This window comes from Uloborus diversus, chromosome 4 (genome assembly GCF_026930045.1).
Source record: "Uloborus diversus isolate 005 chromosome 4, Udiv.v.3.1, whole genome shotgun sequence".
Taxonomy (NCBI): domain Eukaryota; kingdom Metazoa; phylum Arthropoda; class Arachnida; order Araneae; family Uloboridae; genus Uloborus; species Uloborus diversus.
The window spans coordinates 186,668,501-186,691,499 of NC_072734.1; the positions used below are offsets into that span (position 1 = coordinate 186,668,501).

Here is a 22,999-nt window from a genome sequence, read left to right on the forward strand (position 1 = left end):
TCAAAATTTGGCGCTTGGAAATAATTACTATTCACACTTTTCTTCAAAATAAATTTCAGGCCTATTCACGTGCTATCTTTTATATAAACTTTGTTTCCGAACCAATGTCAGAAATTTTAATTTTAAAAAAATTTTTGTCAAAGAAAAAAGTATACAAGACCATCATGTAACTCCGATTGCATAAAATTCTATTTGGATTATTCGTCAGAGCATTTAATTTCATTTTTGAGAGCGTTAAAAGATAAACAAAACTTTAACTAATAGTTGATTACAGCAGATATCCATTTTGCAATCACAATTTTTCCAGCTCTGTTCAACTGATTGTTTATTTACGGATTTGTCTGGCGTGGTCGCTCACTGATTATGTGCGAAGTTAGCTCATTGAAGATTGTACACCATGATGGATGCGGACTTCAGGTAACAGTTTCTTGGCCACGATTCCCGAACTCAGTCTTTCTACATGAAATAACACCGCCAGATCAGTCATTCCAGCCGAGGACTGCAGTTTCGTGCTTATTAGCACTCATCTGCCCGGCTTAGGAAGTGACTGAGCTGGAGGTGGAAAACCTCTTAAGGAAGCCAAGAGTGCCAAACAACCAAGAGTGAAAGGAAGCCAAGAGTGTTTGGCACTCTTGACTTCCTTAAGAGGTTTTCCACCTCCAGCTCAGTCACTTCCTATGCCGGGCTGATAAGTGCTAATAAGCACAAAACTGCAGTCCTCGGCTGGAATTGGCTGAGCGGGCGGTGTTATTTCATGCATTGCTGCCTTAGCCTTGGCTAAGGGGCGGTAACTTGCTGAAAAATCAGTCCTTCTAAATTGAACCATAGTCTTTAATTATTTTTATTAATGACTAAACGGCCGGCCTTTCCGCTGCGGCATATTGACACGGGGACAACGTAGGAGTCTGTCTGGGGGACACTGTCCCGGCGTAAGTCCCGAATCCGGCAGCAGTGTGTTGCTTGGCCTTGAGCCGTAGCGACGCTATGCTGGAGGTCATGGTGGGGCACTGTTCCCGGTACACGTAGGGGGGCGTGGGGGCGGCATAGGGGCAGGGGGGCCCCGCCGTGCTGGCCCCCGCCGCCATGCTGACGGATGGCACTATGCTGGCACCGGAAATTCCGGGCGGCGTGGAGGGGTTGAAGCACTGTCCGAGGGGATTGACGGAATTGAGCGACGGCCAAGGGAAGCTCTTTCCGCCCAGGGGGCTGGGCACCTTGGCCGCCCAGTTGTAGCCGGACGAGTAGCCCGGATAGAGGCCGTCGTCGAAGGGCTGCATCAGGCCGTTGAACTGGCTGCCGAAACCGTTCTTCAGCTCGGCGGCCGCGTTCCGCTCCCGCTTCCGCCACTTGGCACGCCGGTTCTTGAACCACACCTGGAATATATATGTTTCGTTTATCAAAATGAATGGCTAATGCATGTTTCATTACAGTAACGAAAGTTCAAACAAGTTAGGGGCAGTGGTGTTCTCCATATACGCCGTATACTCTCAAACATTTATTTAAACATATACCGTACACCATCAAGCTTTAAAAAGTTTCATATAATGACATATTACGTATATGATCGCATACACATATTGTACGTAATGGATTACTGAAAGTATACCTCAGAAAAATAGATGGGAACATCATTGGTCATTTATTTATTTATTTATTTATTTAAACCCCACCAATCACCACCGTACCAACTCCGGTGAAAGTTTAACCGGATGTGGTGACTGGGGGGAACATAACAGATCACGAGCGACACTCGCTGGAACAATTTTGATGATTACAAAAACCAATAACTACAATAAGATAACAAACAATAAAAAGAACTAAATAAAAAGAATCATTGGAACATCATTGGTTAGGGGCTGTCCATAAATGAGGTCATTTTTTTCGACCACTTTCTTCTCCTCCTTCTTTTGTCAAAAAGAGTTACACTTCATCTTCGCCCCCCCCTTGACATTTGTTACGTTCTTTTTCATAAAAATATACTCTAAAGAATATTAATAGTGTCAAACTTCTTGCTGCCTTCTTCCTCCCACTTGTCACAAACTCACAATTTCACGAACCCCTTCCCCCTCAAAGCGTGACATCATTTGTGAACAGCTATGTCATTTACGTTTAAACTTAAAATGACATAACCTGACTCTGGTAAAAGAATGTTTGGCCTTGGACGCGCTCATTTATGCTTCGGTTGAAAGAAAAGAAGTTTTTAGATTGGCTATTGGCACAATACCAATAATCGTTAAAGGCAACGCAAAGTCGTAACTTGAGGGAGGGGGAGTAGCTACTCTTCTCATCCCTATTTTAAAAAATGGAATCGTTTAAACTTCAGCCGATTGGAAGTCAGCTTGTCAAAGCCAGACTATATTTATGGTGAGGCAGAAGGTCTTAGCATCTGTCCATGGGGTAAAAAAATATCCAGAATCATTAAAAACCTTTTCAGAGCAAGAAAATCTTTCCATGGTTTCCACCTGCGAACATTTTTTTTCGTACTGGACAGAGGCTAAGTAATACCAGGACGGTTTTGAAAGCAGACTCTTGTGACACACTATAAACTACAGGTAACATATGGCTCCATTAAGGGGTGGGAAAGGCTTATACCGCTGGTCACACTCTTAGGGTTTCTAGAATGGAACCTATAATTACTGTGTAAAGATGACACCCTTATTCCAGGGTGCTCCGGGGGGGGGGGAGATCGCAACCAAGGGAGATAATTGCACTCTTTTTTTCAAGGGGTCCGGTCCAATGGCACGCTGCAAGTGAGCCCATTCCTATACATGATATTAAGTGGCACACTCCCTTAACGTTTATTTTTTTTAATTGGTTTTTATCAATAAATATACGGTAATGGTGCATTTTTGCATTGAATTCAGTAAGGAAAATGATTAAATATTAAGTACCTCGTAAAGTTTTAGTTAAGACATTTGATCAAACGTAAACTTTAAGATTTTCCAACATATTTGGGAAGTGCTAATGACTATTTGTCATGCGCATGCTTTAAGTTTCATTAAGCAATTTGGATAGGATTGCTCTGTAATTTAATTTTATTGACATTTAGTTTGATCAACAACATGTACTTACCAGGTATTCCAACCTTCCCTCTTTAAATCAGTGCCAACTTAGTTTCATTCACCAGTTATCACACAAAACTACCAGCTATCCCCACGTTCCCTCCTTAAATCAGTGCCAACTTACTTTCACTCACCAGTAATCACACAAAACTACCAGGTATTCCCACCTTCCCTCCTTAAATCAGTACCAACTTGCTTTCATTCACCAGTAATCACACAAAACTACCAGGTATTCCCACCTTCCCTCCTAAAATCAGTGCCAACTTAGTTTCATTCACCAGTAATCACACAAAACTACCAGATGCTCCCTCCTTCTCTCCTTAACAGAGTTCGCAGCGAACATTCTCTGTTAGGACTCTTCCACCAGTAATGACACAAAACTAGCAGGTTTTCCCGCTTTCCCTCCTTAAATCAGTGCCAACTTTGTTTCATTCACCAGTAATCTCACAAAGTAATCAGGTATTCCCACCTTCCCCCCTTAAATCAGTACCAACTTTCTTTCATTCACCAGTAATCACACAAAACTACCAGGTATTCCCATCTTCCCTCCTAAAATCAGTGCCAACTTAGTTTCATTCACCAGTAATCACTCAAAACTACCAGATGCTCCCTCCTTCTCTCCTTAAATCAGTGCCAACTTAGTTTCATTCACCAGTAATCACACAAAACTACCAGGTATTCCCACCTTCCCTCCTAAAATCAGTGCCAACTTAGTTTCATTCACCAGTAATCACGCAAAACTACCAGATGCTCCCTCCTTCTCTCCTTAATAGAGTTCGGAGCGAACATTTTCTGTTACGACTCTTCCACCAGTAATGACACAAAACTAGCAGATTTTCCCGCTTTCCCTCTTTAAATAAGTGCCAACTTCGTTTCAAAAATCCAGAGTGCACAGCGAACGTTCTCTATTAAGACTCTTCGTTCATTGTAGCACTTATCATATATATAGTAGTGTATAGGTTGAGTAATTCAGAACAAAAAAGAGGGGGGGGAGGGGAGGGGTTCCAAATTGAAGAATGTATCTATATATGCACAGCAAAACTTCCGAAACTTTTTCCCAAACAACGAATACTTGAAAGTAAACACTAAAGAAATAAATTTGACAGTTAATGACTTTTATTGTGTCAAAATGCCGATTATGTGAGAAGGTGGGTAAACGCGCCGAATTATGAGCTCGCAAATCTACAGTACAGTTAATTGCGTGTAACTTAATTGCAGGCAGTTGTTACATTTATTAATTTTAATAAGGAAGCTTACAAAACAGTAACATAATCTGATATCATGTACCAACACAGGTAAATTTTTTATAAGGGTAATTTGGGCAGTCAATTTCCTGACACTTAATAGCAAAATATTACAGACAAAATAAAACTGGTGGATTGATGGGGCAATACAAATGACAATTGAATAAGTAATAGTCTATTGAAGAACAAAAAACGCAAGACAAAGATTCCACCACACATTCGTGCCAAAAGCGAGGCAGAAACAGGATTTATGCCCCGCACCGACATTATTAAGATCTCATTAATCAATTTTTCACTGTGCCAGTAATAACAGCCACACCAAGCCACAACATGGGGTAAGGAAATGGCTCCCCATTTAAATAAGCATGACGGATGACGTAGAGCGGGTGCCACTCGGGCACCCCACTGGGCGACACGAGCACGAGGGGGGCCTGGTCATATAAGCCCCCTTCTTCCCTCCGTATAAAACATCGTTTCGAACGGATTAAGAGGCGTCTGCCATGTTGCCTTTTAAATCGCCAATGTTCTTTTATAGCTTTTCAATATTGCATAGTAATGGCATTGGTGGCTTTTGATCGGTTTTATGCATGAGTCTGTTTTTCGGGGATGGTGAGGGTAATATTTTAGGCACGGATTAATCGGTGACAAGGAGGCTATAAAAAGAGTTCCCGGCGGAAACAAAAGAGTTTAGAAGAGGATGCTCGTATTTATTTTTAACGTTTGAAAAAATTGGTAAATTACTCTGTACTGATGAATGGTAAGTCGCTGATGATTATGGAAATAAAAAGACTTACTAAAACACTGTTTTGAAAAATTAAAACATTGTAATTCATTTCATGTACGCTTTAGAGGCAGTTCATTAAATACTTAAGGGTCTCGAGGGGGAGGGAAGTCAAACCCATTCTAACGTAATATTTTCCTAGTCGATATTTTGCATTAGAATTAGAGCCAAAATACCATTCTATTCTGTGTTTGTTCAAGTTATAGGGGTGAAGGTTTGAATAAATTGATATAGGGGTGAAGGTTTAAATAAATTGAATAAAAAAGCTGGAAAATTTCCTCAGAAATAATCAAAACAGAGAGATAAAAATGCAATTTTCAGTAATCTTTGACGACATTAGGGGGAAGCGAGGCTCTCCCATGAAAATCTTCCGAAATTAGAGGCCTAAAAAGGGTTTTAGACTCTCTTTGTAAAAGTATAGCAGCACTTGAAATCTCCGATAATTCGGTTTATCTAGTGCAAGTTTTGACCTCATAGGGAGTGGGGGGAGGGAGGCTATAGCACTCTACCTGGAAACGAAGTAAAATATATGGCTGTGTTAATTTGAAAGTAATTTCAGATAAAAAAACTTCCATAGCAGGACGAAGTCATTTCCTCCAAGCCTTTTCATGTCTTTGCAAATCACATCATGATATGTTGTAAGTTTTGACAAAATGGGCGAAGGGGCGACAGTTCCTTTCGCCTTCCCTCTCACCAACCCACCATTAACACGCCACCATCCATAGTTTATATATTTACTTAAATATAAAGTATTTAAAATCTTCGAAATTTCGGTTTTAACTACAATAAGTTTTGGCTCATGGTAGGGAGGGGGGAGGACTACAACTTTAATCTGCTTTTAAGTTTTGACTCAATGAGAGAAGGGGTTACAGTCCCCTAGCCCCCCTTCTCCTTCCTTAAATATACCACTACATATGTAGTGTATATACTTATTTAAGTGTAATGCATATTTATATTTGCAAAAGCATTGCAGTACTGAAAATCTCTGAAACTTCGATTTTATCTAATGTAAGTTCAGACCTTATGGAGTAGGGAGTGGGCTATAGCCCCCTTAGCCCCCCCCCTCCTTGGATCCGCTAATGCTAACCCCGTGTGATACAGTCAAACTTGCTTATAACGAGCACAAAGGAACCGAGATGTTTTCTCGTTACAACCGAGTGCTCGTAACAAGCGAGTTTGTGAAAAAAAAATTTTCTTCTTTTTAATCACTGTTCAGAAGCAAATAAGTTTGTTTGTTACTTTGCTTTGAGCTGTCTGAATGTCTCTATCTTACGTTATTGTTTTTGAGGAATACATATGAGGTAGTGAGAAGCAAAGGGATGCACAAGTGACAAAATTAAAAATTTGGAGATAACCAGTACATATGGTAGGTGAACCTCTGCTCTGTCTTGGGTCAAGGGATGGTACTAGTTAAAACCCCTATAACTGGAGTATGGCCAACGCATCCACCATTTTGGAGCAAGCATACAACAAGGAAAGCTAACTTTATTGGCAATTATTCGTCAAACAGGGAACGAGAGAGTCGGAGAGCGAAGCCGAACAACCACCCATTTGAATCAATTTAGCACATCCTAAGGAAATGTAAACATCAGCAGCAATGCTATCCCTACGAAGCACTGGATTAAGTTTGCTCCAAAATGGCGGCTGCGTCGGCTCCTCCATACTAGTACTAGGGATACTAGTACTATAGGGGCCTTAGTACTAGTATCCCTGGTGGGTGCTGCTGTATAGTATGATTTAGAAAAAAAAAATTCAATGAAAGCCTACCTAGGACGTAATCTTTTTACGCGTTTTACACAAAACTTGAAAATGTCCGCTTACATCCCTTTGCTTCTCACTGCCTCATATGTGCACAAAATCTAGTTTTTAAATGGGTATTTACTCCACAAATAAAAAAAAGTGCTGTCATTGCTTGTTCTCATCAAGACTTATGATTTATCACTAACTTTGGTTGACTTTGGAATGTTAAAGAAAATTTGCCAAAATAGAATAAGCTGAGCTGGAAGTTAATAGAAATTTTACGAATCACAAAAATATTGCTCGCTTTAAGCGGGGTTCACTCGTTAAAAGCGAGTTATGCTCCCGTAGACTTAACACTGTACCAACTAAATATTTCTGATTTCCTCGCTAAATCCGGGTTCTCGTTAAATCAGGGCCTGTTATAAGCGTGTTCGATTGTATTAAATTCGTTAAGCGGGGGGGGGGGGGACTTCCAGCATTCAGACCCTGGTATTCATTTGAATTTTGACGAATTGAACTCGAACTACACGTTTTTCGCAATCACGAATTGCGATAGGACCCTACTCGTTGAGTTTCTTATTTCTACAAATGGACTGGAATGGAAAAGGAGAAGAAAGTCGTACCCGTCATATTACGACTGGTAACTTTCTAGATTAGGTAATATGAGACTCATCCATAAAAAACAAATGATAATAAGGATGCGGTAATAAAGATATAGCTATTATGGCTAATTTTCAGAGATGGGCAATGTCGTTTTTTTTTTGGTGAATCGCTGATTGGTGGATCGTTCATTTTTTTTAAACGGTTCATTGGACTCGTTCATTTAAACGACGTTGTTCATTAAAAAAAAAAAAAAAATGCGGGTGATCTCTCTACGAAAGTTACTCTCTAGGATGGTTCGAAAAAAAATAGATTTTTTTAATTTCGGATTCGCGTTACGTCTCAAAAGTTGTAGTTTGATGTCTTCAATTCGGGAAAAAAAAAAAAAAAAAAATTCTGAGATAACATCTTCAGTTCGCGCATAAGGCTGAAAGTTTTTAAAAAAATATGTTAAAAATTGAATTTTTCAAAAATTAAAAAAATATAATTTTTATAGTATAACAACCATCAGTATATAGCGTAGTTTGAACCCGAAAAAATATTTTTATAGCTTTTACATCATCCCTTTAGTTATAAAGCTATAGTGCGTGTTTAATTTAAGTTCTCTTTCATTCAGGTAGAGGAAGATTTTCGTTTTGTTCTAACTGCAATGAAAGCATAGAGAGGCAGCTAAATTTTAAAACTTAATATTCTGCCACTTGCCATATACCATTCTCTTCAGAAATAGATAAACTTCTTGAATCTTAACCTGTTTTTCCCAAATGGTTTGATGACTTCCAGAAAATCAAGGATAAAATCAAGTTTTCTCTTTGTTTTTACAGAGCAAAAAATCTCTTTTTTGTTACGTACTGTAATTTCAATACACTTGTTATCAGTATACACTATTTAGGTTAACTTTTATCTTTTGAATGTCTAGTTAAACTTTTTTTTTGGTAAGTAATTTGAAATTCTCTTTTTTTCCAGTCATGAAATAGGTCCGTTACTATGTGACAATTTGATGTCCTCCCTTTACCAAAATACTACAACTTAGTTAGTTCACCAAGAACCTGTTGGGTATAGAAACTAATGTTTAATTTTTAAGCAAAGCAGAATTTTGTCCCTTGTCAAGGAGGCATAGTTATAATTTTAATATATATTTAATTTATATGGTTTTTAATGGTAACGGAAGGACAAAAAAACACGGTAACGGAAGGACATTTATCTATAATCTGATACAGGGTAAAATTTTAGATCACTAGTAGAAAATACACTATTATTTAAAATTAATAGTCACATTTAAAACATATATAAGTAATATTTGTACAAAATTATGCCTGCTTTCATTTAAAAAATAAACTTTTATTTAATTTAAAAAAATGTGATTCTATTTCTTCTATTGTATGTAATAAAAATAATGAAAGCTACGCTTAAAAGTTCCTAAGCATGTGAAAATTATTTTGGTATGACATGTTTGTGATATGACAATCCAATTCAAGCAGAAACATATGCTTAAAAACTTGACATTTATGTTGGAACAAATACAATGTTAAAACTGCTTTCAGATTTGTTGCCACTAGTCTCAGGAAATGACTGCTGAGAGCATTGATTTAACCGTTAAACGCACTGCGAAGAGATCAGTAAATTCATAGATCAACTTTCAAAAGGATGGAGAAAAAAAGGCGCCAAAAAAATCCATTCCTATCCTGACACGCAAAATATGCACTATTTAAATCCTATAACAAGTTATGTTATTGAAAATATTAAGTACTTAAACAAATCTTTCACAGTCAACAGACTCTCAGTTATAAATAATATTAAAAATGAAGATACTGCTGAATCAAAAACACCAAATCATAAGAATATGCCTAAGGATTCATTAACGTTTGGAGAAGTTTTGTTAGTTGGATGGAAGGGAAAGAAATTAACGAAGAGCAACGTTGGACAGGTTCTTCATATAGAAGATGAAGGAATAGAAATAACTTGTTTGAGAATGAATAATAATGTGGGATTGATCTTCATGTTTACTGAGAAAGGAGATAAAGGTTCTATGGATTATGATAAAATTGAGCATTTAAATAATTCAGAATTGTAACAAATGGCAAGGCATTAGATATCATTGTAGAATAAATATTTGTAAGTTGGAATTTTCTAAGTTTAATTGTTTTGGACTTCTTCTCCTTCCGTTACCGTCCTTCCCCTACCCTTAACAAATACATAATTTATATGCTTAAAATAATTATTTTTTAAAACTAGAGGTGTAATTGTAATTATTGAACACTCCTGTATGTGCTCTATAGAATTTTCCCTTTTGTAGTTTAGCTGAACTTTTGGGGAGAACACAATAGCGTAAAAATCATGTCGCAAAAATGTCCTTCCGTTACCGTTTTTTGAATTTGATTTTTAAAAAAAGTTACTTACAAAAAATCCTCGGCTTTGGCTTTTTTAGCAATTTACTATGATGTGTATAAAAGTCTATGCATCAGATTTTGAAAAAATATGTATTTTGATATGCTCACAGACAGAAAGAAATCCATCTATATTTTTGTAAAACTGTCCTTCCGTTACCGCTGGAATTCACACTGTATTCTAACAATGATTTTTTATTACTACATGGAGTTCTTTAGGAGCTTAGGTGAAACAATTGGCTTACAGTTTAGTTAAAGAAAATGTTTCCTTTTTACCGTGTATTGAAGGGAGGGAGGGGATTTTGATTAACTCAAATGTATTTGCTTTTAATTTAATGTTTTTTTTTTCTCCGGGAAGGGGGGGAGGGCCGAATTTTCATTGACTTTATGGATTTCTTTTAGCTTTCTAGTTCGTGCATCGCCATATGGATGCAGCTAGTATTAAATACAGTAGATATTGGTTAAAACTTTAAGGCAAACAGAGGAATTCTCAGCATTAATTAATATGAGTCTCCAATAAAAGTTATTTACCGAAAACTCGTTAAAAGTTGCCATGGATGCAACAATTTTTTACTCGTGCGGTGAGTTAAAAAATTACATGAGATTGAAGTATTTATAGTATCTTGTGAGCCTCGAGGGAATGGAATCGAACTTTTTTTTTTTCCAGTACTGGCATTCACTTGGTTAATAGAATTTAGAATTATGTTTTTTGATCAGTATTGTAAATGAAACTAAAGTTAAGCCTCCCTCTCTTACATTATTAAAAACTAAGCGTATGTACCTATATCTATGTATCTATGTCCGAGTTACTTCTCCCGAACGCCAGTAAACTGACCACCGAACCAGGTATCGATGGATTCGTAATTTTCCTGTCTTTATGTTTGACTATTTAACATAATCCTTCAATAATAATTAGCGGAGATATCCATTAAAAACTATTAATTATGTGCTTAGATTTTGACAGAAAATCCTTATTTTTCGAAGGCTTTCCATTCAAATTATTATTTAGTGCTTCATCTCAACTTTCCGTAACAATGCTTTAATTGAAATTTGTAGCGTGAAGAAAATCATCGAGAAGAAGGATCTGTTGCCATTTTTTTTCTCGAATCTGAAGAAATTAAATTCTGGCTTTTGTTTCGGGGCTTATCGGGGGAATTAAAATGTTTCCTTTTAGGTTATTTTTCCGCAATCTGCCGCAAAAGTTCACTGATTTTTTTTTCTTTCAAGCCTGATTGTTGAACACACGTCGCTTGACATAACTTTTATTTTCGAGGCAGACCGTGCAAAGCCGGGCGACGCTGCTAGTTTTGGATTAAAAATCAATGACTTCGAAAATAATCTCGTTTGGCTCTTCCTACTTCCAATCTATCCGTCCTACGCACACACACACACACACATAAAAAAAACTTCTGCTTTAATCATGCTCTTCAAGACAACAGTTTCGTCGAAAGTAAACTGGAGAGTTCCTCCGGGAATTGGCAGCGGAGGGAGGAGCAATTATTCCAGGCGGGAAGGCAAAATATTAAGCCTTGATTCGATGTGACAGGCGATCGTGATAAATGCTGAGGAAGAGACGCAAGTTATTGGCACGCACCCTGCTCCCAGAGAGATCACCCGCTGGGGGAATTCCCGCGCTCACCCCCCCCTTTTTCACACATGAACGTGGCCCGGAAGAGGAGCAGACGGTAATGTCCCTTGCCGATTTGGGAGGGCGTTGTTTTAAACTGTGCGTTAAAAGCCTATTATTAGAGTAAGAGTCGGTTTAAATATTTGTTGTTTTTCGAATATGATAGTGCTTGCTTAAAAACGCTTTTCTAAAATACGAGGGTCAGTCAGAAAGTTAGTTGCACTGCTCAAGAAAACATTGACATTTTACAAAAACTTTATTGTTATCTTAAAGTTCCACTCAAAATCTACTTTTTAACGTAACCACCTCCGTTATTTAAGCACTTGTCGAGGCGTGGTAGAAGTTTTTGGATGCCTTCTGCAAAGGAATCCCGTCCAATGTCCGATAACCATTGTTGGGTTGCAGCATTCACTTCGTCATCCGAATGGCATCATCGCTTTGAAAGCTCTTGTTTTATGGGATCAAAAACATCGAAGTCAGGAGCTGAAAAATTCCCACCTAACGACCTAAACTTGGTTTTCCCTCGCGCTCACACTGTAAAAAAAAATTCGGAAACGTTTCTGAGTATATCGTGCAGCTGTGGTTCATGAAATTTTCAAAAACGTTTCTGAGTATTTCGGAATTCTCTTTCTGTAATGTCCGGAAACGTGTCTGAGTATTTCGGAATCCTCTTTCTGTAATGTCCAGAAACGTGTCTGAGTATTTCGGAATCCTCTTTCTATAATTTCCAGAAATGTTTCTGAGTATTTTGGAATCCTCTTTCTGTAATTTTCAGAAACGATTCTGAGTATTTCGGAATCCTCTTTCCGTAATTTCCAGAAATGTTTCTGAGTATTCTGTGCAGCTGTGGTTCATGAAAGTTTCGAAAACGTTTCCGAGTATTTCGGAATTCTCCAAACAATTTTCAAAAAGGTTTCTGAGAATTTCGGAATCCTTTTTCCGTGATTTTTTCTAAAAAATAATTCTTTTTTAATAGTATTGCATGCCATATCAGTTTCAATTCTTTCATATCTAAGAGCAATGAAACAAGCAATTTTAGAATCATTCGTGGATTTTTTTTTCTTCTGAATTTCTAATGACAAATAGCATGGTTAACAGCATAATATATGCACAGTTATAAATTTTTGAAAATTTAAGAAATAATATAGTAGTTTCATTCATAATCACAAAATCGTCGGGGGAGGGAAGGGGGAGTACTTTCTCAGAAGTGGGATTGTTTGTTAAACAATATTAAACTTCAGTTTTTCTCTCAATATTTTCAAGACAAAATTATCAACATATTGTATTTTTAATGCAGAACTTAAAAGCATATCTTGTATCAAACTTGATAGCTTTTATTTTCGGATAAAATTTGACAGAACTTACCTACACTTTGCGTTCCGAAATTCGTTCACGTCAAGTCAATTTCTTTGACGAACAAAGTGTACCGAAAAGTACCAACAGAGAAATTGATGAATTTAAATATGACACCAAAGTCCCCCTGCTGGAACCATTCGGGTTTATTCCTCTGTTCTTGCCCTTTTCCAGTTTATCACAAATATAGATACTTAATCAAAATAGGTTACTGATTTAGAGTGTGCGCAAAATTTATTATATATTTTATTTATTAAAACATTGAACTCTATTACATGATTATTCCATTTCATATATACGAGAGTTCCCCCCCCCCCCCCCCACACCATAAGAGTGATGGTGCACCCATAAAATGATATAAAGCGCCCCCCACCTTAAAAAAAGCAACCTTTTGAAAATGTCAATGGCACAGTCTGCGTGGTGAACGCCCCTCGTCTTCTCACCATATGTGCATTGCATATTAATAACATAGTATTTAAAAACTGATCACTTTTAAAACGATGACATGAAATAATATTACTTTTTATTTCAGCATGTAAATGCAGCTGTTCCATTTTTGCCACTGACTCATTCTTCCTGACTTTCCTACATTAAACTAGTATATCCACGAAGGAAATGTTATTTTCGGAACTAATGTCAAGGAATTTTTTAATTGTTAACCACATTTAACAAAATGAATAAGCAGATGAATTAATTTCATAACTATGTTCTTACTAATAGATAACATGGTCATTTTCTAATGGTATAAATATTTTTAAATGAATGAATAAATTATAATAAAAAAAGATAAATTATACCGGCACATTTTTTGTGAAGCATATTACAATACTAGAAAATATTTGCATTACCATATTTCTAATGAATTAAACAATTGATTTTTTTTTTCTTTTTGAACCAAAATGTATGTACATCCAAGTATTTCGAAATAACTTTTCTGTGATTGCTTCTCAAATATAAATCTTACTTCTTTTACGTAATTAATCAGTTTCAGTTGGTTACAACAAATAGTACACCGCGCACATAGGTATGTAGGATAACTTTAAATTAATTCGATAAACCCAAAAACAGTTACAATTGGAGCCTCATCAAATGCAAATCAACAAAAATATAAATGTATATAACAACATGTTTTAAAATATTCATTAATACTTACAAGTGAACATGAGCGGAAGAAAATCTAAGTACCTCCATTACAACTGAATAAGTAATCCAAAGGGTTTCGTTTCATTAAGTATAAACACAGGTGTTAAAACTATTCACGCTTGAACACACAATATATATCTAATTATGGTCGCATTGGAAATTGTAAAGAAGCAAATGGTTATTAACTAACTTAGTAGCTGCGTACATCGTCTAAAAAATCAAGGGCAGTCCAAAATGCAAAGGCGTAAAATTAGTTTCGACACATTTTACTACTCTCTAGACATGAAATAACAAGCAATCCAATGCTACACAGTTGCTGATTGCAGCAACCATAGATAAGAAAAAAAGAAGTTCTCGTTATTTCCGACTCATTGGCGCCTGTGTTGGAAGGATGAAATAGGTTTCGAAGCGTTGCGTCATCACTTCCGCTTCTAGATATCTTGAAATAACAAAAAGCTTTCTGAATATTAAGGAGTTCGCTATTGGATGAAGGATTCCTACTATTTCGGAAACGTTTCCGATATATCTAGAAACGTTTCCGAAATTTGTTACAGTGCAGCGTCGTCAATATCTGTACGTCCATTCTCAAACATGTTGCACCATTTCACGCTAGTTTGACATGACATTGCATTTTTACCATACACGTCATGCTACTGCACATAAATTTCAGTGCAGTTGCACCTTTTTGCCCACAAAATGGAATCACTGCACGCATTCCCAATAGGGAAGTTGCAACCTATTAAATGTTCATATTTTGACTATTGGATATTGTTAATTGACCCTCAAAACTAAAAAATTCACCATCGCCGAATTTTGAAACACCGTGATTGATTTTTAATAAATTTTTAAAAATCCACGCGCAAAAGTGCGCTTTTCTGAAACGTCACGAGCTTACGTCACAGGGCACTAATGGGCAGCCTTCCTCCGAAGATCCCTTGTTTTCGCTAGGGACATTTTGAGCGCGCTGATATTTTTATTTTTTAGACATTCAATAATCCTTTTGAACACACTATGGAGGCCGGATTCGTTAAAGCACAATCTAATAATCTTCCTCAACATCAATGATGGTATTCGAATATTTCCGAGAGGATGAGAGGTTAAATGTTCCAGAAACGCGAGGAGTTAAATGCGAAGAGATAAGCCTTACGTTTCGTCTTCGAAGTCAACTGCGCATCCTCCCGCGACGGAAAAGCGCATGACGTCACTTATTGTGCCATTTGACGTCACAAGCGCTTGAACTTGGAAAATTAATTTAAAAAAAATTACTTATCGTATCGCAAATTTTTTTTTCACCTATGATGTTCATACATGCTACTCTATCGTACAAAAATAAAATTGAAAAATCGAAAACTTCCCTATTTGAACACTACTTGCAGCTGCCGAGATTGTCTTGGGGGAGCCGCTACGTCGCACGATAAAGGTACATGTCTTAAGTATTGCCACAGAATTTCATCAAAATTGTCTTAAACGGAACAGAGTTACGAAGAAGTGCAACTAACTTTCTGATTGACCTACGTATATACGTTTCTTTTATGGAAAAAATAAAGCTTCTTTGTCAATAAAAAATTGATACCAAAATCATTCTCTCAAGCTGTTAAGCGTTACGTTTCGGTAAATTTCAACTGTTAATGACCATTTTTATTAGGAATGATTTAAATTCACGTATTTTTTTCCAACGTTTAAACGCAAAACATTACGGGAAGAAAAAAAAAACAGCCATTCGTTTGAACTTTGGCTTCTGGAATTCAAATTATGTTTTCCGCAATCACGAATTGCGGTAGGACCCTACTCGTTCGATTTCTTGTTTCTACAAATGGAACGGAAGGGAGATGGCCAAAAAATTTGCATCCGTCATGTTATGACTGGTGGTTTTTTAGATTGGGTAAAACGAGGCATATCCATAAAACAAGAAAATGGTAAATAGGACAGGACGTGGTAATAAAGATTAGGATTTTATGGCCGATATCCGCTTATAAAGATTATTTACCCCGTGCCAATACCAACACTTAGGATTGATAAGAAATAAAAATACATACGTTATGTATTTTTATTTCTTATCAATCTTAAGTGATGGAAATTGGTTACAAATACAAAAGTGACGACCAGTAACAGGCTCTGGGCCCAGCTAGACTGGTCCTAGTCAATTTACAATCCCCAGTGAAGATCAATGGCCCTCTTAAAACTATCTACTCCCTTGCTCATTGCCACCTCTTCCGGGTAAGCTGTTCCAAGGTTCCACTACCCTGCTAAAATAATATTTTTTCCTAATATCCATGTTAGCCTGAGATTTAAATAGCTTAAAACAATGACCCCTTATCCTGTTTTCAGTGCTAAACTTCAGCCCCTTAACATCTTTCATTTTAATAAATTTAAACAACTGAATCATGTCCCCTCGGTCTCTTCTTTGCTCAAGACGGCACATTTTTAGCCTTCTAAGCCTGGAATCATAGTGAGAAAGTCCATTTATTAGCCTTGTAGCCCGCCTTTGAACCCTTTAGGGGTTGGTTGGCCTTTCCCTTTGGTTGTTGGAAAGGATCTTGAAATTTTGTATTTGGACAAAGTTTTTTTGTTAAAGTTCATCTAGATTGAAAAAAGCGTAATTTTTCCCAAAAAACCCTTTTTACGACGTGAAGTCTGCTTGAGGTAACCCCAGAAAAAAATAAATAAATAAAAGGCTAAAAAAACCTCAGACGATTTGTAACTATGACAACGAAAATTTCGCTCTTTAAGTAAATATTAACAAAAACCGTTATCATGGCAATTTGAAAAATCCGAGCGACATCAACTTTGGTCGAGTAAGGATAATAACAATTCGTAATTGCTCAAAAGATCACATTACTCTCAATGTAAAGTTTCAAATTTGAATCTGTAATTCAAAGAAGTCTCTGGCTAATGGCGGCTGAAAGAGGTTAAACCATGACCGACCCTCTGACGTAGGACGTGATCTATCCAATGAGACATCTGCCTTCTCTAAACGAAATCGAAATGTTTTACATATTTTGCTAATTTCTTTAGTCACCACAAGGTGGCGTATTCAAACTTTAGAACTATGAATAGGTAAAAAATAAATAAATGAATGAAGCAAGAACTATTTTTAACCAACTAATTTTGAAGCTATTTTACATGAAGGCTTTTTTTAACTTTGGCAAAAAGAAAATGAAAAAAAGAGTTAAGTGAGTTACTCTTACTAAAAAAACGTTAGCGGCTTTTTTTATGGACAAAAAATGCGACTAAACATTAAATATTGCTGTATCACGTTACACTCAGAAGATTAACTTCAATAAAAGTTCAGAAAAACTGAATCATTTAAAATTTTTTGCTGCAGAATTTTTGCAAACTTCCGATTATTTTCAATTTATGCATGTTTCAACTGTTCTAAAATTGCATTTTGTTGAGCTTTAAAAAGGGTTCAAATTAGTAATATACTTCCGTAAGAATTTTTTTTCCCCCATAGTTAAAGAAGAAAACATCTCGTTTCAAAGCTTTTGCGAGCCACTGTATATGCCTTTAATTTACCAGCAGAAGCTAACGTTAAGTTTTTCTAAACTGTTCAAAATTGAACTAAAGATAGTTCAAAACAAAAAAATTACATCTTTTACTCGATTTTTTTAAAATTAATTTTCTCTCTCTTCTAGAATTTTTCAGCAAGGTTTATTACTTTTGTAGAATTATTACAATAATTACTTATGTTATTCTAAACATTTAAATATTTTTTGTAACAGTTCTTTAGCACCAAATAAAGTTTTATTTACATATTTATCAATTTATTTATAATTATCATTATTATATTTCTTTACTGAAAAAAACTTCAGTCCTTCGCAAAAGTTTTTTTATGAGTGTTTTACGGTCATCGAGTAGAATGTTTTTTTTTGTTTTGTTTTTACCAAAAAAAAAAGGGGGTGGGGAACCTTACCTGTTCGCAAACAAAATTCACATGTTATCAACTATCCGCAAATGCAAGGTGGTTTTTTTTTTTTTTTTGCTAAGAAAAAACAGGGAAGAAAGAAAAGAGCGCGAGAGAGAGAAAAAAAGACATCACTGGTCTACGAATTTTTTTAAAAAGCTCTTGTCGGTCTGCTGGTCAAAAAAGGTTGAGAAACTTTGGGTTAGATGAATACATTTACGACATTAATCCTTCTTTGAAAAGTTGTAGCAGAAGTGATGCAGCACTTTCGATCTCTAACAATGCGAAAAAGAAAGAACATTTCATAACACTGTTTCTTCCATTATATCTCACCTTTGTTTGCTTTGTCAGTGCAAAAAGAAAACATAAGTTTCTTCTTTTCCTTCTGTTTTTTAAATATCAGCTGACTTAAAAAATACTTAATTAAAAATTATTTCTGTTCTTTGAAGATTGTATTCCAAAACAAACATTGACGTTTGTGTACATTTCAGCAAAATTACTGATATAAGAGCACGGCAATATCTTATTCTTCCGCAATTAGCGAAATTTTAGCCTCAATTTCATCTTCATGTTTTGGAGCTCAGTGGAAGAACAAGTAGGATTCGAAACTTATTAAAGGCAGTTTTGAAGCTATAATTTTTGGTGAAATATTTGTTTGAAAGTTATTAACTACTAGAAAGTCGCCCATCAAGGTATGACAGGTGAAAATTGCTTCTACTCTTCTACATTTGAACGAAACCGTTGCCTGTTTGATGATGTTTTGATACTTGAAATTTTAACCCTAACTTCAGTGGATTAACCCTAAACTCCAGTAGGTAACGTTAATTTTCAACCACTTTTTCGTTTCTTCATTCCCATGAAATGACACCACTCTTACCAGTAAAACAGTTGAGTTACCGGATCGACTTCAGCCTTTTAACAACAAAGCCTTTTCCTGCATGTTAAACATTACCAAAACATATCAAATTATCATGCCGTGGTGCGAGTTTCATTGTTGAAACACGCGGATTACTCGATCATTGGCTACTATTTATATGAGAATATGTATAATAAAGTGTACCTCACAGTTCAAAAAACGTTGATAACGAGTTTGAAAAAAAAAATAAATAATTTGAATTTTGTCATCTTGAATTCAAATTATGTTTTTCGCAATCACGAGTGTGTGTGTGTGCGTATGTAGGCGTGTGTGTTTGTGTGTGGGGGTATGTGTGTTTGTGTGTAGGGGGTATGTGTGTTTGCGTGTAGGGGGTATGTGTGTTTGTGTGTAGGCATGTGTGTTTGCGTCTGTGTGCAGGCATGAGTGTGTGGGTAGTTGTGTGTATGAGCGTTTGTGTGCGTGTGGGCGGAGTATGTGTATGTGTGTGTAGGCATATGTGTTTGTGTCTTTGCAGGCATGAATGTGTGGGTAGTTGTGTGTGTATGAGCGTTTGTGTGCGTGTGGGCGGGGTATGTGTATGTGTGTGTAGGCATATGTGTTTGTGTCTGTGCAGGCATGAATGTGTGGGTAGTTATGTGTGTGAAAGTGTATATGTGCGTTTGTGTGCGTGTGGGCGGGGTATGTGTATGTGTGTGTAGGCATATGTGTTTGTGTCTGTGCAGGCATGAATGTGTGGGTAGTTGTGTGTGTGAAAGTGTATATGTTTGTTTGTATCTGTGCGCAGGAATGAGTGTGTGTGCGTGTGTGTAGTTGTGTATGTATGCGCGTGTGTGTAGTATATGGATGCAACCTTGAGACGGCTTTCGCTATAGGAGCAGCATCGTGAGGAGCCGGTCGACGGTGATGCTGCAGAGGGGGGCGGGGGGAAAATAAAATCATAGGAATTCAAAACAGTCAAATGAAAGCAATAAGCAATCGTGGTTGCTCAAAAAGTAAAAATGAAGTACACTGCAAGAAAAATAAATTTGTACAATGAGCACAACAAACTTTCCCCCACGAAATAAAATAACATCTAATTTAAAGCTTGATCATCCTACTGGTAATAATTTATTCGTCAATTAACAAAGACTTTAATAAAATAAAATATTTACAAACAGTTTAAAATGTCTGCTCAACGATGTTAAAATAAGTTGAGACACAGAAGACACAAGTATAACCGAATAGAAAAGAAACGATTTTCGTGCGCAACGAAAGAGGGAAAGAGAGAGAGAGAGAGAGATCTTCGAAAATGTCCCATTTTTGCGCCACGGAAAACAAAAAGAAAACGCCTTCGGGAAAAGGGGAAATCCCGAAGGAACGACAAAAGGAGAAGGAACAGCAAATAAGGAGGAGGTTTTAATCTGACTTTCTCTCTTATCTGCAGGTCTCTCCAGATATTGGGAGATTAAGGTCTTGGGCCTGGAGCCTCGGAATGATTCCCTTTACGACTGGTCCCCCTCTAGCGACTGATTGCAACTTAAAGGTGGGGGATAAACCGGAGATTACTTATATACCTAAACGAATTGTTACGCATCCATTTGCGAACCGCGGGATAAAAGTAAGATGCGGACACAATGTTTAATTTTCCGGGACAAGGTCGAGTCGTCTGCTGTTTCTGTTTTATCTGATAACGGAATAAAAACGCCGGGCTCTAATTAAATGGCAGAATAAGCCTCGTTTGCTCCATTAACGTAATTGTGAGCATTCCTTTTCGGAGGCTGTCTCGAAAAATGTTTTCTATTCAAACGACGGGTAATTAGAATGCTTGTTTTTGAATAAAAAGGAGTTCTTAAGTGTTAATCAGTAATAATATTTTGGTTGTGCCGTAAACGTAAAGTAAGACTTTTTTTTAATTAAATCCTTCAGTTACAAATTGAAACTTTTGTACATAAAATGTTGGGTTTAATGAAAATAGTTTACGATTACATCAAAATATAATGCATGCGTGACGAAAAATACAAACGTTTTACTTGGATATTTTTCTTAGATTTGTTTTCACCTAAACCAACACTTTCACAAAGGAAATTTCTGGCTCCGCTATTGGTAGCTATAATTGATTATATTCAATTCGATCAAATTCTGTTAGAGTTGAATGAGCCCCGCTAATCCCTTTTTGGCACAAAACTTATTTATGACTTAATCCTTTTTTGGCACAAAACTTATTTATGACTTAATCCTTTTTTGGCACAAAACTTATTTATGACTTAATGCTTTTTGAAAAAAAAAAAAAAAAAAACCCACGAATTTCGCAATTTGTTTTTAGAACGACTAAGCTACGTACGTCCAGGTATTATTCCATTGCATTGTACTCAGAGGCTGATTTACATTAGGTCCCTGAGGCTCGACCTTAGATTCTCCTCGGGGTCTCCTGCCTTAGGGACCTTCCGAAAGTTATCGATCAAACAGAAAAGTAGAACAAAATGCAGTTTTAATTTATTTATTAATGGTGTTTAAAGTGAACGGCGATGTCGAAAGTGTATCACAATACAACTTTTAATATCAAAACAATTATCTGTTGCGATCTAGCGAATCGTTTGTTTTCTGCACCCTTATGAGAGCAAAGAATAAAAGAAGTATGGTTGTGCAACATTATAGCACTTTCTTCGATTGCACGATTCAGATGTGTCTGACTCAAGGGGACATCCAGTTATTAATGTCGAAAATTTTAAATTTTTGGAAAAAAAAATGTATATACTGTTCTCCAGCCTTTCCTGAATCATTTAAAACAAACCGCTTTGAAAAATTCCTGCAATTAAGAAAACTATGAGCGAAAACGTATCGGCTCATTTAAGTAATTTACCGTAAAAAATAATTTAAAATCCTTTTTTTTCTCAATGTGTTTGTTTAATATTACGCGCATGATAACTTAAACTCTAAGAAATATTTTTACATGAAATTTTTACTGAACATGTATAATGCTCTGTTTTTCAAAGTAAACCTTAATTTGTGTACAATTTCTTACCTGAAAAAATATGTTTGGTATAAAAATTTGATCATTTTTCGACATTTGAATTTTAATTACTATGTAAGATAGAAATTAAACATAAATAAAAAAAAAACCTGATTCAGTTTATTAAACCAACAGTTTGATTTAGATACCAAAAATATTTTGTATTGACTAAAATTTTTACTTTTTTTTACGAAATATATTAAGTATTGTATTCACGAAAAAACTTTGACCCAAAAATTGGCTTTAATTTTCATTTTGCTCGCCCCCGAATAAATGCTGAGTTTTTTTTTCAACCCGAGCACACGTAGATACATGTCTAAGAACGTATAGACACCCAAAATATCCATTTTAACTATCCCTGAATTAATTGCAATGAGTTTTCTCGTGACGTCTGTATGTACGTTATGTATGTGCGTATGTACGTACATGCGTATGTATCTCGCATAACTCAAAAGCAGTAAGTCCTAGAAAGTTGAAATTTGGTACGTAGACTCCTAGTGGGGTTTAGTTGTGCACCTCCTCTTTTGGTTGCATTCGAATGTTCCTAAGGGGGTCTCTTTTGGGGGGTGGGGAATCATTGTTAATATCAATGCAAACTCAAGTGCTATAATTTGGTAAACACTTGGTGACATATCGCCAAGCTTTTGGTCGCGCCAAAAAAAAATTTGGCGTTTTTTTAAAATTTGGTTTTATTTTGGCCACTATTGGCGATATTTAGAGAGTTAACCATTGAATCACATTGAAATGTCCAATATTGGGAAAATTAATCTGTATAAAACTTTTTTTTTTGCTTCAGTTCGCAACAAACTTGGGGTAAAAATATTTTAAGTGTTTCTTTGCTTACTCCAAGGCACTACTGCTATCATTTAACTGGCGTAAAAGAAAGTCACGTGATGCACACAGCAGCTCGTTTTTTGTAATCATACGCGTAAGGTGACTAATGCGATTTTTATCAAATATTTTGCTTATAGTAATTACTCAATTAAGTAAACACTTACCAAGGGTTCAACAAATACGTGCAGTAAAAGAAAAGACATTAATTTTTCTAGAGAAGAAAAATGAGCATCTGAAATATATTCTTTCAGAGTTATAGTGTATTAAATTTGACTGTTTTTTACCCATTTCTGCAATGTTTAAGAGTCGTATTTCCCCTTAACCCTTTAAATGCTGCTCTATGTTCGAAATGTGAAATATCGAATCACTTCATAAAACAGAAGTCTTAGGCATCCCTTTACACAATGCAAGAAGAAATTTTCGAGAAAAAAAATTTAATCTAATATTTTGGGCGTGTTCCC

The 22,999-nt window shown here is 36.2% G+C and overlaps 1 protein-coding gene across 1 annotated transcript in view; it reads right to left on the minus strand.

Annotated features, from left to right (window-relative positions):
- Positions 1-851: 851 nt before the first annotated feature.
- Positions 852-22,999, minus strand: part of LOC129221049 (pituitary homeobox x-like) — a 42,455-nt gene continuing 20,307 nt past the window's right edge. Inside the window, exon 3 of the mRNA XM_054855485.1 lies at positions 852-1,373. Coding sequence (XP_054711460.1) covers positions 852-1,373 — 522 coding nt within the window. The remainder of the gene's footprint in view (positions 1,374-22,999) is intronic.